Source organism: Cricetulus griseus, chromosome 2 (genome assembly GCF_003668045.3).
Source record: "Cricetulus griseus strain 17A/GY chromosome 2, alternate assembly CriGri-PICRH-1.0, whole genome shotgun sequence".
Lineage (NCBI taxonomy): Eukaryota > Metazoa > Chordata > Mammalia > Rodentia > Cricetidae > Cricetulus > Cricetulus griseus.
This window is the reverse complement of record NC_048595.1, coordinates 277,339,005-277,351,349: the sequence shown is the minus strand read 5'-3', so window position 1 is coordinate 277,351,349 and position 12,345 is coordinate 277,339,005. Positions and strand designations below refer to the sequence as shown.

Sequence of the window (12,345 nt, the reverse complement as noted above, 5' to 3'; positions counted from 1 at the left end):
CCCAAGTGCTGGGACTAAAAGCGTGCACCACCACTGCTTGGCTCTATTTTTATGTTTTAAGGCAAAATAAAACATTTTGTTTCAAGTAAGAGACGATATATTGTTTAAAATGACAGTTCATATATTTGATAAACTAAGGAATGATACTCTTATAAATTTGAAATCATTAGTTCATCATATCTGCTATTATAATGTAAAGCACATGAACACAATTTATTACAGTATACTATGGAGGAAGACATTGTTCTTACAGTGCCTTGTCATTCTTATATTGTTTTCTATAACCTAGTTTTGCCATGTGCTCTATGATTAGATTAGTGCTTATCATGCCTCTCTCCATCTTTGTACATGTTTCCTTTATAAATGAAAAACAAATGAATGAGCTACTGCTAGATCCATCAACTAATTTCTACTTCAAAATGTTAGTGAAGAAAGCTTATCAAAATATATGAAATTTATAAATTTTGGAAAAGTTGTGTAAGTACTTAAGTATTTTTCTAATGAAAAGTGGGATTAATAGTAATTGATAGTAATTAATAAATATTAATTAATAGCAATTAATGATAGTAATTGCCTATTTGGCTTTGAAAGAGGAAATATAAGGAAATAATGATACTATTAAGAGTTTCTAAGGAACGTGTCTGATTAACTCTTGAATTCAATGGTGTATGCTCAGTCATTTCTGTAATCTCATTACCACAAATACAAATTATTTTAAATATGTGAATATAATATAAAAATACTTTATGGCAAAAAACAGTTCCAAATACATAAATCTAGTAGAACTTTGTCTCGCCGTGAAATCTCTAGGTATTCTGTCCTGTGAACTACAATGGCGTCATCCTAGGTGGTTATTTTTCATACATCCTCATCCTGAATTAGCTTAAAGAATTACATTTCCTTGAACATTTAATGTAAGCCTTTTGCTCAAGGTGTATCTTGGTGATTTTGGACAGTTTTAATTCTGTGCCTTGCTACTGTCTTTATCCTTCCCCTTCAGTTACTTCATGAATACTGGATGACTTTGAGAAATCGTGTGTCAGCTGTTGATGAACTTGCAATGGCTACAGAGCGACTAAGAGTGCGCCATCCCAAGGAACCAAAGCCAAACCCACCTGTCCATCACATCATTGAACCACATGAGGTAGTTGAGAATAGATCACAAGAAAGACCACAATAAAATCCAAGATGCACAGGAGACATAAGTCAAACAGTGATGTCATCTAGAAATAGTTACTGCTATAAGTTTGTGTTTTGTTTGTTTGTTTTGTTTTGTTTTGTTTGGTGTTTTGAGGCAAGGTTTCTCTGTGGCTTTGGAGGCTGTCCTGGAACTTAGCTCTTGTAGAACAGGCTGGTCTCAAACTCACAGAGATCCACCTGTCTCTGCCACCTGAGTGCTGGGATTAAAGGCATGTGCCACCACCGAAACGAGCAGTTTCATTCATGTATGGTACATGCTTAGTGTGTCCGTTGTTTGGGTACATTTTGTTTGCATATTCATCTATTTTTGGATACATTATATACATGAAATCTATTATATTTTTGGTTACTTTTTTTTTGTTTGTTTGTTTGTTTGTTTGTTTTTCGAGACAGGGTGTCTCTGTAGCTTTGGAGACTGGCCTGGAACTAGCTCCTGTAGACCAGGCTGGTCTTGAGATCACAATATCCGCCTGACCCTGCCTCCCAAGTGCTGGGATTAAAGGCACACACTACCACCACCTGGCATTTTTGGCTACTTTTAGAAGTTGTTTTTTTGTTTTGTTTTTCCTTCTTTTGATTTATGTAGCCCTGACTGTCCTAGAACTCCCTCTGTAGACCAGGCTGGCCTCAAACTCAGAGATCTCCTACCTCTGCCTACTGAGTGTTGGAATTAAAAGTATGTGCCATCCCTGCCTCACTTAGAGATGGAGAGATGTCTCAGCCGTTAAAGGCTAGGCTCACAACCAAAATAGAACTATTTTATGTAGCTTCAGTTTTACCAGAATTTGAAAAACATGTTTTTCAAAAAAACACTAGAAGCTTTTATTTTGCAGGTTCTTCCTCTTACTAATAAAAGACATTTACAGTGTTTACTCGGATAACTTTGTGTCAGGATTCAGTCAGAACCCCACCACTCTTTCCTATTCCATAACAAAAATACTGTCGCCTGTGTTATTTATTTTTATCCCCTATGGGGGTTTAATACTTTAATTCTTTCTAGAAAGCATATAGACTATAATGTTGAAAAAGTTTTAAGATAATTTATTATGTTATATGGTCTTAAGTATGACTTCTTCGTGATGTTTTTCTTCTAATGTGTGTTTTAGGCTATTATAGTAGTGCACACAGAAGAAATAACAAGGAAAATCCTCCATTTAATTCTCTCTGTTTTCTTTGTGATGTATTGTGGAAGAGGAAGAAGAAAGTCAGGGGATATTCTTTCTGGATTTCATAAAACCACTTTCAGCATGTAGTGTGTCATGTCATTTTCATTCCATACATACATTATTGAGAAGTGGCACAGAAGTAGAATTCAGATTGATTTTTATCCAATTTTCCTATATGTCATGATACTTGCATTTAAAAGGACTTCATGGAATTCTTCTGTAAAACAAAGAAGTCCTTTCAAAGTATTTTCAGTAGTAATCTTGTAAAATTGAATTTTAATATGTAAATGGATTTTTATAGGACAGGAAATTTGTATTATTCAGAAGAATTATGCATGTTTAATATACTTGAACCCTAATTTGAGAGAGAATAAAGTTTTTTGTTTCTAGGTTGAACAAAATCGTATAAAACTGGTAAATGATAAAGCTGTTGCTACATCACAGCTCCAGAAAAAACTTGGACAGCTTCTTTACCTGACAAATTTGGAAAAGGTAATTGCTTTTTTAAATGCTGTTTGCCCTTACTATATTTCAAGAACCACTTTAGTGATAGTTTCCACATAAAATATCAGTCCTGTAATGAATAGTACAGGCATTTTGTTTGTGTTAGATGAGTCAAAACTAGTTTTGCCTACAATGACTCTACAGTCCCTCTGCTAAACTCTCAATGCAACCTCCCTGACTACCTACCTACCTCCTGCCAGACACGGTCATGAACTGTTGTGTCTCCAGGAGCATCTACACCAGAAAGTACCCAGGTGACCTTTAGAATTGTGAGGAATACTTTATTAAAGTGGTGAATTACTTTAATCCACTTTTAGGTAATTTGTTTTATGTGATCATAAATCAATACTAAGATGAAATAATTTAATCTTTTAAATGAGTGTCTTTACATTACCCAGTTTAAGTACAGTTCCAAGTTTTGTTTTATTTTGTTATTATTATTTAGAAGGTTAAAGGTTTTTGTTTTGTTTTTAATGTTTGACTATTTGGGTAGTAGAATCAGAAAGAGAATTTTTAGTCATCTTCTATTCAGTTTGACGTTATGTTGTCCTTAGCTTTAAAGCTTGTCCATCTTTCTGACTTTCTCAAACTTTAAAATTTTATGAGAATTTAAGGAAGCGATTAAAATCTATTTTGGTTTAATAGAATTTTTAGGCTCAGGGATCTCAAATCAATTATATATCATCTTTCCGTTATTTGCTTAGTTAGATTCAAGCAGAGATGCTGAGAAGCAACAATGTTAATACAGAACTGTGCTAAGTAACAGCCTCTTCCCACACCTGTCCTTTTCCTATGTAAGCGTTATAGTGCACGCTTGTACATGTGCGTTACAGTGTACACTTGTACATGTGCGTTACAGTGCACATTTCTACATGTGCGTCACAGCGCACGCTTCTACATGTGCATCACAGCAACTGCACACTTGTACATGTGCATTATAAGTGCAGACTTCTACTGTGACATATAAAGAGCCTTTTATTTAAGAAAAGAAATAGATGGTCTCATGTAGTCAGAGCTCCGTCAGGACACCTTGAACTCCTGATTCATTTGATTCTGACCCCCAAGAGCTAGGATTAAAGTTGTATTTCACTGTACGAGTTATTAATTCCTATTTCTTTATGGTAAAATGTATTCTGAGAATGAAATTTCAAAGATTTAGCCATTTGTATTTTGATTTTAATGTTGCTTTCTATTGTAATCATAACTATAGTACAATAGTACTTTAAGTTATTGTTTAAAAAATCGTTTCCTTTCTTCAATTCTGTACTGAATAAATTATATAAATAATAGTATTAGGTAATACATAAAATACTAGGTCATCTCACTAGCTAGATAATTCAGATTGAAATAGACAGCACATACTTGTATAAATTTCAAAGCATGCATCTAGTTCTAAATGTAAAGACATAACTAACATGTTTGTGATTCTTCTTTTTCTCCATAGTCTCAAGATAAAACATCAGGAGGTATTAATCCAGAGCCTTGTCCAATCTGTGCTCGACAGCTGGGAAAACAGGTAAAATTGTCCTAAGCATCACATGAGTTCCTAAAACATCTTACAGTTTATAAGGCTTCTAGCTATTCAGGCTTTCCCTGCATCTCATGTGCACACATGCATGTGCTTTCTCATGACTGTGAAAGAGTATGTAGTTCTCATCTTAGAGGTAGGGCCAGGGCTTAGTTGACATGCTTAGGCTACAAATACTTCAACCATGTTTTTCCTAAGTGAAAACTAATCCTAGAACAACCCTATCATTTTCATTAAAGATTCATAGTTGTGAATGTATTTCCAGACAAGACATTGTTGCCAAGTAACTTAATTTTGCCCCATTACTGTATTTGGTAATTGAACAAAGTATATAATAAAGCCCAAGTTTAGTGGGAAAGGTAATACAGAGGCATAATGGTATAGCTCCTAACAATAGTAAAGGCTCAGATCAATCCCAGCTTTAAAGTACAGAAAGCTCCTAGCAGAATTTACATGTGATTTTTTTTTTTTTTTTTTTTTTTTTTTTTTTTTGGTTTGGTTTTGGTTTGTTTGTTTGAGTTTTTTGAAATGGTTTGGAGGAATATAAGCACAGTCACTTGTGCATGTTAGTGTAAAAATGCCTGCAAACATGATGGCACCATTTTATTCTCCAAGAATTGGCATTTCTGTCCTACTACTGACTTAATACCAGAATTTAAGTTACTTTTAGAACATTTGAAAGATAAGCCTATTCTTAAACAATAGACTTTTCTTTGTGGAATTAAGAGCAAAGTTGAATGTATCATTTCTATGTTCTGATCAACAGTAAATTGAGAATAAAGAACCTTTTAATCTAACATTTACAGAGAAAATTTCTCAAAAGACACTTTGTAAATCTTAAAAGGACAGCTACTACATTAAACACTGAGAGGCAGGATAAAAGTGTATATAATAGTGTATTATAATAATAATGTCTGATTTAAACAAAAACTATATTCATAAGTAAGGGATCCAGCTTTGAAAGTTGTTTAGTGATATAGTGAGTGTGCCTGGCATGCAGTTGGCCCTGGGTTCAAGCTTCAGCGCCAAAAGCAGCAGAAAGGTAGAGTTGGATTGGGTCAGAATAGTATGGTTTTAAATTTTAGCCTTAGTGAAATTCAGTTGTCTCTAGAATTTTATTTTGTCTTATTGACAGTTTTTAAGTTTTCTTATATACATTATTTTATCCAATTCTCATATTACCAGGGTTTCCTGAACTTAAAATTGGATTACAAAAATAGTGATGAAACTCTAGCCCCATGCTGGAGGGACTCTGTGCCCTACATCCCTGCTGATACTGCTAGAGATATTGCCATTTGTTCTCAGAGCCAATTTAGTGACTGTCCTGTTATCCTGCTGCTCAGATGACTCAGTGATTTCTTCCTGTTACAAAAGAAGGTGGACCTGTCTTGTTCTGTACATTATCAGTTGAGAGCAAAGATGAAACTAGGGAACAATAGAAAAAGTGTTACCCAACTGAAACAAAGTGAACTTCTTTTTCAGGAACTATTTTAAAACCAAGCTAGCTATCCCAGTTCATTCTGCCTCTAGTATGAATTGCTTTCCAAGGAGATTCCTGGACCCCTTTCTAAGTACTGTCTGGCCCTTTCGGTATAAATCAAACGTCCAAATCCTGGAAAAACCAACACAGCTAAGAGCCCAGGACCTCATTGCCACAGAGCAGTGAGGGTCCCACAAAAGTTCCATTCCCTGTATCATTCAAAATAAATATGAAGCATTACCTCATCTCATTTTCTATATAAATGAGTTAGAACTGAAACTGTAAATAGAGTAGCAATGGGTGTATCATTTCCAAATTGATGTTGCTCTCGGTTCTTCATTATCTGCTGTTAGAGTGCTAAAGAAGTAATATGTAGTATTTTTTTCCTAAATCTGAAACATGAACAGTAGCTTCTTAAAAGTGAATAATTATGGTAAGTGAAGATAAGAATTATGAAAATGTATTTTTCTTAGAGTAAAAATAATATGAAAGCATATCTTATATGAAATACTTGGGAATTGCAGTTGTAAGTCATCTCTCTCTGCTTACGTGTGTGTGGATAGGAAGGCCTCATTGACCAGCTTCTCACCAAGACTTGTCACATATGTTTTCTTCTCAGTGGGCAGTGCTGACCTGTGGACACTGCTTCTGTAATGAATGCACTTCTATTATAATTGAACAGTACAGTGTGGGGTCTCATCGTAGCTCCATCAAGTGTGCTATCTGCCGCCAGACCACATCACACAAAGACGTCTCCTATGTTTTTACCTCAGAAAAAGCAAACCAAGAGGATGATATCCCTGTGAAGGTAAAGTAGGTCAAGAACACACACAGTCAAAGCAGTAAAGAAAATTGGCACAGTGAGAGTATAAACCACTGTTCACTGTACAGACTACCTGGAGGCTTTATCACTACCTTTCCCCTTGTGGGAGAGAGCTCAGCACACAGTAACCACCATGGCTAGCTGCAGTCATGCCCACTAAGTGCTAAAGAATGCACTTCCCTCTCCTTCCTTAGATTTCTCTTCACTGTAGTCAGTTCCAGGCTGGGGGTGTTCCTAAATGCTAGAATACTTGCCTAGCATCCCTAAGACTGTTTAGCATTGAAAAAAAAAAATTGTTAACCCAAATATATAGTTTTTGTTGAGGTATTTATTTTTTTAAAAAGCTTTCTTTATAGTCCAAACTAAAGGAAAGTGGATGGGTTCCTGGCTTTAGTTGATTATCATAAGAATGACACAGTATGCTTTAAAACACTGTGGACTGACATTTCAGAATATAGTTAAAACCTGTTTATATTCCTAACTTTACCAGGTTTTATTCAAAACCTTAAAACATGACTAGTTCAATATACAAACAAGATGCACTGGATTTTCTGCTCAAAGTGTGTTCGTTTACTAAAAAGCTTACTTATTAGGTATTTCTGTTACTTATTTTTCTTACACGTCCTTTTTAAATCTTTTTTTTTCTAACAGACTTGGTCAAAAGGCAAATCAGTGTTTAAATGTAATAGGCATTAGGGGCCAGCTGAACAGAATAACAATAGTAGGGCTAATGCTTAAGCAGGATATCAACTCCTCCTCATTAATTCCTTCTTCTGGGTTATTGATGCTTACTTTTTAGGATGAGTTGAATTGGAGGCAAGTTAAAATTACTGACAGAATTAGGTATTTGTTAGAGTGTTCTTTCTCCTAAGAAACCTACAATGCAATTAAAGAATTGGCAGTTCCTTTTTCCCCATTGATATTTGAGTAAACTTTAAAGTATCAATCTCATTGCTCACTGTGTGTTCAGATAAACACACAGAGTTCCCAGAATTGGAACAAATTTCCATTCTTTCTTGCCATGCATACTTATTTGATACATCCTATGCCCTAGGAAGATGGAATTGTAGGTCTTGTAGTTTGACTAGACAGTAAAGATGTGGTTGCTGTTCCCATGAATTTTACAGTTTGGTGGTGGGGTGTGGAGAAGGAATTTGCGTTACAGCAAAAGTACGACATTAAACAAATGATTTTTTTAATAATTATAATAAATATATAAAATAAAAGCCAACCTGAGCTTTTCTGAAGTAATGACTATCAAGCAGACAGGATCTACATGACAAGGAGATTGGTGAACATGGAAAGGGGATGGAACTGATCTGTGGAGAGGAGATCCCCAGACAGAAAAAGAACACACCCAGTATGTGAAAAGACCGAGATAGAAATTATTGAGTGGCTGCAAGCAGTAGGCAAAACTGAAAATAGAAGGGCAGGTGGGACAGGTACTCAGGCTTCAAAGCTTTTCAAGATCTTTCTTGCCATGGTCTAAAAAATCAGTTAGCAGGAATAGAAAAGAATAAAAGTAGAAAAAGTTTGGATGAGTCTAGGAGGCCACAGCAGTTGTCTACTTTAGAAACTCTAGGTTGATGGAGATGGTAAGAGGTGGGTTGTGGTGTCCACGACAAACTAAGTCTAATGGAATCTCCACTTGTGGTGTCCGCACCACGACTATGTACGAGTATGGGGGAAGGCCTGGAGATTTAATTAAAAGCAGAGCCTTCTGGCCTCTTGCGCTGTGTGCACCTGTGTTTTTTTTGCAAGGAGGAAGCAGCCTTATATACAAATTTACAGCACAGTGGAAAAAACCCAGGTGTAAGAGCTCGTGGGGTACGACCAGGGCTTAACCCAGGACTAGATAATAGGATGCACCTGTGATTATTGGCTGACAAGCAACTCACAGAGACCCCATGGGGCCTGGGGCCCAAGATCTCCCAACAGTGGGTATATTCCAGGGACACTCAATACAACAGGATATTGGAGGTATAGCATGGGAGGTCCCTCAGATTCTGGTCTAAAAAATCAAGTAGGTATCATTGCTGCTACAGAGGAGAAGTTTGAAAAGGAGTACATTTAAATATGTATTTGGTGTCTTTAATGCAGAGCTAGAGATATGAAATTCGTTCATTAGTATAAATGATCTTTGAAGCCACAGGCTGAATAAGACAACCTAAGGAAGAAACACAGATTGCCTTCAGGTCAAGCCCTATATCCGTAACTTTTAAATGGTGACTAAAAGGACATTGAAGACTAGAAAAGGAGACTGAGAAGAAACTAAAGACATGGCAATCTGGGAGAACACACTGTCAGCCAAGGCCATTGGGACAGTTCTTCAGCAAGGAATGCTTTCCCGGGTGTGTCCAGTGATAGAGAATAGATGAACTACATGTGATGTGAACTTGTGTGGCTAATGGAGATGGTTTGTGTAAAGAAAAATCAGAATAGGAAATCAAGGAGTATACAGGAAATGAATAAAGAGTGAAAGTGACCAACTGTTGATAAACTTGGAAATAGAAAACCCAGAATTGTAAACAGAAACAATATAGAAAGTCGATTCTTTGTTGTTTGTGCTCAAAATAAAAGATTTTTAAGCATGTTTAAAATCCAATGAAAGTATACATCGGAGTCAGTGAGACAACTCAGCGGGCAAAGGCACTTGCTGTAAGCATGACAACTTTAGTTCTATGCTGAGACCCATGTGATGGAAGGAAAGAGCAGATTCCCCAAGTTGTCCTCTGACCTCCTGTGCACTGTGGCATGGATGTATGTGTGAAAACACCCACAATATAAAAGTAAAAGGATAGACTGAAGACACAGAAAAGAAAGCTAATCTGCAGTATTAGACTCTTGAAAAAAATAGAGTATTAGTCTATAAAAAGTAGAGATCTCATTGAATTCAGATAGCTACAGATTTGACTATTGAGCAAACAAACTGTAAGGGTTTATGTCTTTATCTGAGATAGTGTAAGCAAGGTAAAGAAAAATGTCTACATATACAGCATATAATGTCTAGATCTGAGGTATGTAACAATTGTAAATTAGATGCCAAAGTGTTTAACAAATAAAAGATGGTGTTTAGTGGTAAATGATAACCAAATTAGAGGATAACTGAATTTCCTGAGGATCAAGAGAATAACAAATTTATTTGTGTTAGGGACCAAAGAAAGTAATGTTGATGCATAAATGCAGAACACAGAAAAAATAAACATTTTTTGTTTCAAAGGGCAGTTATGCTCTAATAACAGTGAAAAAGAAGTGTTCTATGAGTCTAAAAACGTAATATGTCTGTGTGGGTGGTAGTGGTGGTGGTGCTGATGACAATGGTAATGGTCTCAAAGCACTTATTCTGCCAGTAAAAGGTCCAAGAGTGTAAGGCAGTAATTCGAAGGGTGAATACACAGGCATGAACTTCAGTTCACTTTGGGAAGGATAAGTAAGGAGAAGACATCATGACCTAAGGATCACCTAGTCTGTCTCTGAATCCTTTGGATGAATGTGTTTTTAAAGCATATGTCAAGAAGTTGTAAAATGAAGTAGGTAATTAGAGCTAGGTAATTAGAGCAACCCAATGGCTAGCCCTGAGGTTTTGGTGGTCACTGTCCTACTCACTACTCCTAGAACTGTTGTCTTTCCCAGTCTTCCTACTCTCTCTGTGCTCCTGTGTTTCTCTCCCTTTCTAAAGATATTTGTTTTCTCTTCTCTTTCTTCTTTCAGTTACATGTATGCCAATAGCCACAGGTGGCATTGGTGGGTAAGAGGAGGCAGCTCATCCTTACACAGGAAAAACATTAATCACAGTGCCAGGAACCAGTGTGAGGCAGAACTGCTGTCCTGCTTTGTACAGGGAAGTTTAGGAAGAGGTTGGTCTAGCTGCCAGTAAACTGCACAGCTGTGACACTGAGTCACTGAAGCCATCAGATCCAAACACCTGTTCATGTATGGCAGCTTTCCTACACTCAGGACAGTTATGTTTGCTGCCCTGTTGGGAAAGGGATGTCAGTGTTGAAACACTGCTGCTGCTTGTCTTTCATTGGTGAATACATGAATTAAACTATCTTATTTAGAAAATAAAACATTAGAGACTTTAGTAAAGATGGCTTCTTCCTACCATTGACACAGATACAGGTACATTTTTTTTTCATTAAACATGACTAAATATTTTACATATTACATAAGCCAATCTCATCCCTCTTCCACCTTCTCACTTTGTTTCTTATCACATTTGTGCTTGTTTCTCTCTGCTTTTTCTGTCACCATTTGTGTCTGACAATTCTGCCTTTTGTTGATTGTCACCACTTTGACTCTATCCCATTTATACCCCACTGTCTGTCACTTGTTCTTTCCAAATATCTGCCTAATATGTTTTCAGAGTCTGCCTTACTCTCTTACTTCATTCATACAACTTCTAGATCTGAAAATTCTCGTCTTTTATATTATTACCAAGTTTTTGGTACTTAAACATAAATAAGTTAGTTTCTATGACCTTAAGGTTTTTATTTCAATCTAAGTATTCATGATAAAACTTTTGTATATGGCAGACAGTATGACAACATGCATAGTGCTTAATCATGTAACTTGAGATCATATAAAAGATATGCAGAGAATGCAAAAATAGTAATACTTAATCTTTGGCATTTGTTTCTAATGATATCTTCGGGAATTAGAGGTTTCACAGTATAAGGCATCCTGTGGGTTAAGCACAGAAATAAGATATTGAGATTACCAGTATCCCTTCGGTGTATGCACTTAAATGAAAACTGTATCACCCATAATAATAGTATGACCATATTCCTAAGTGACCTTGGAACCTACTGGGCATTTCACAAAGTAAACAAAATTCCCCTTGCAAGTTCTGACAACTGCAAGGCATTTTGGATGTGGTGAAGTAGGCCTCCTGGCAGAACATAGCCCCACATGGCTTGTTCCACATGTCCTGTGTTTGGCTAGGTTTCATACTAAGTACTTCTGCTGGTGTAAACCCAGCCCTATACTGAACAGGACTCTTAGTTCATAAGTTCCTGTTCAGTACAAAATGTTACATGTAGGTATAACTACAGCAAAATAACACCTGTCCCAGCCACACACATGCACTATTACTTTCGAGTATCTCATGACCAGCCAGTGTGCTTTTAATAATAGGCTTTTCAGGCCCTAGCTCAGTGAGTTTGTATTTCCTGAAGATAGGATATGACCCAGGATCTTTGGTTTTAACAAGTACATCTATTAACCTTAGAGACATCTTATGGAACTTTACAAAGAAAATACTACATTTACCTTCTAATTTCAAGACAGTCAGTGCAGTGATAAGATACAGAATTCTCGAGATTTTTTTTGTTTTGCTTTTCCAGTTATCAAAAGTTGGCTTGGCCATACCTTCCAAAATGTAATTAAACATCTGGATAGAAAAGATTAATAAATCAGTAGAAAGTCAGTTATTATTTTGGTGTTTTCTGACTTTCATCCTGTACTTTTCCATTTGGAATAGGCTAGCTCTTTCCTAGTGCCAACCTGTCATTTTTCCATTTGCACCCGTTCACCCCCATGCTGCTGCAATACACAAAGCACAGTCCAGTTTTGAAGCTTCTGACTGACCTCACGAAGTAGGAATACTTTTCAAGCATATGCCAGGAACGAGTGCTAGGTTTTG

General features: G+C 36.4%; 1 protein-coding gene across 3 annotated transcripts in view; it reads left to right on the top strand.

Annotated features, from left to right (window-relative positions):
* Shprh (SNF2 histone linker PHD RING helicase) overlaps window positions 1-12,345 on the top strand; it is a 70,762-nt gene that overhangs the window by 43,019 nt on the left and 15,398 nt on the right. For all 3 annotated transcript variants that reach the window (XM_027402024.2, XM_027402023.2, XM_027402025.2), the window contains exons 22-25: window positions 1,001-1,144; window positions 2,757-2,858; window positions 4,315-4,386; window positions 6,498-6,686. In XM_027402024.2, the coding sequence (XP_027257825.1) occupies window positions 1,001-1,144; window positions 2,757-2,858; window positions 4,315-4,386; window positions 6,498-6,686 (507 nt within the window). The remainder of the gene's footprint in view (window positions 1-1,000; window positions 1,145-2,756; window positions 2,859-4,314; window positions 4,387-6,497; window positions 6,687-12,345) is intronic.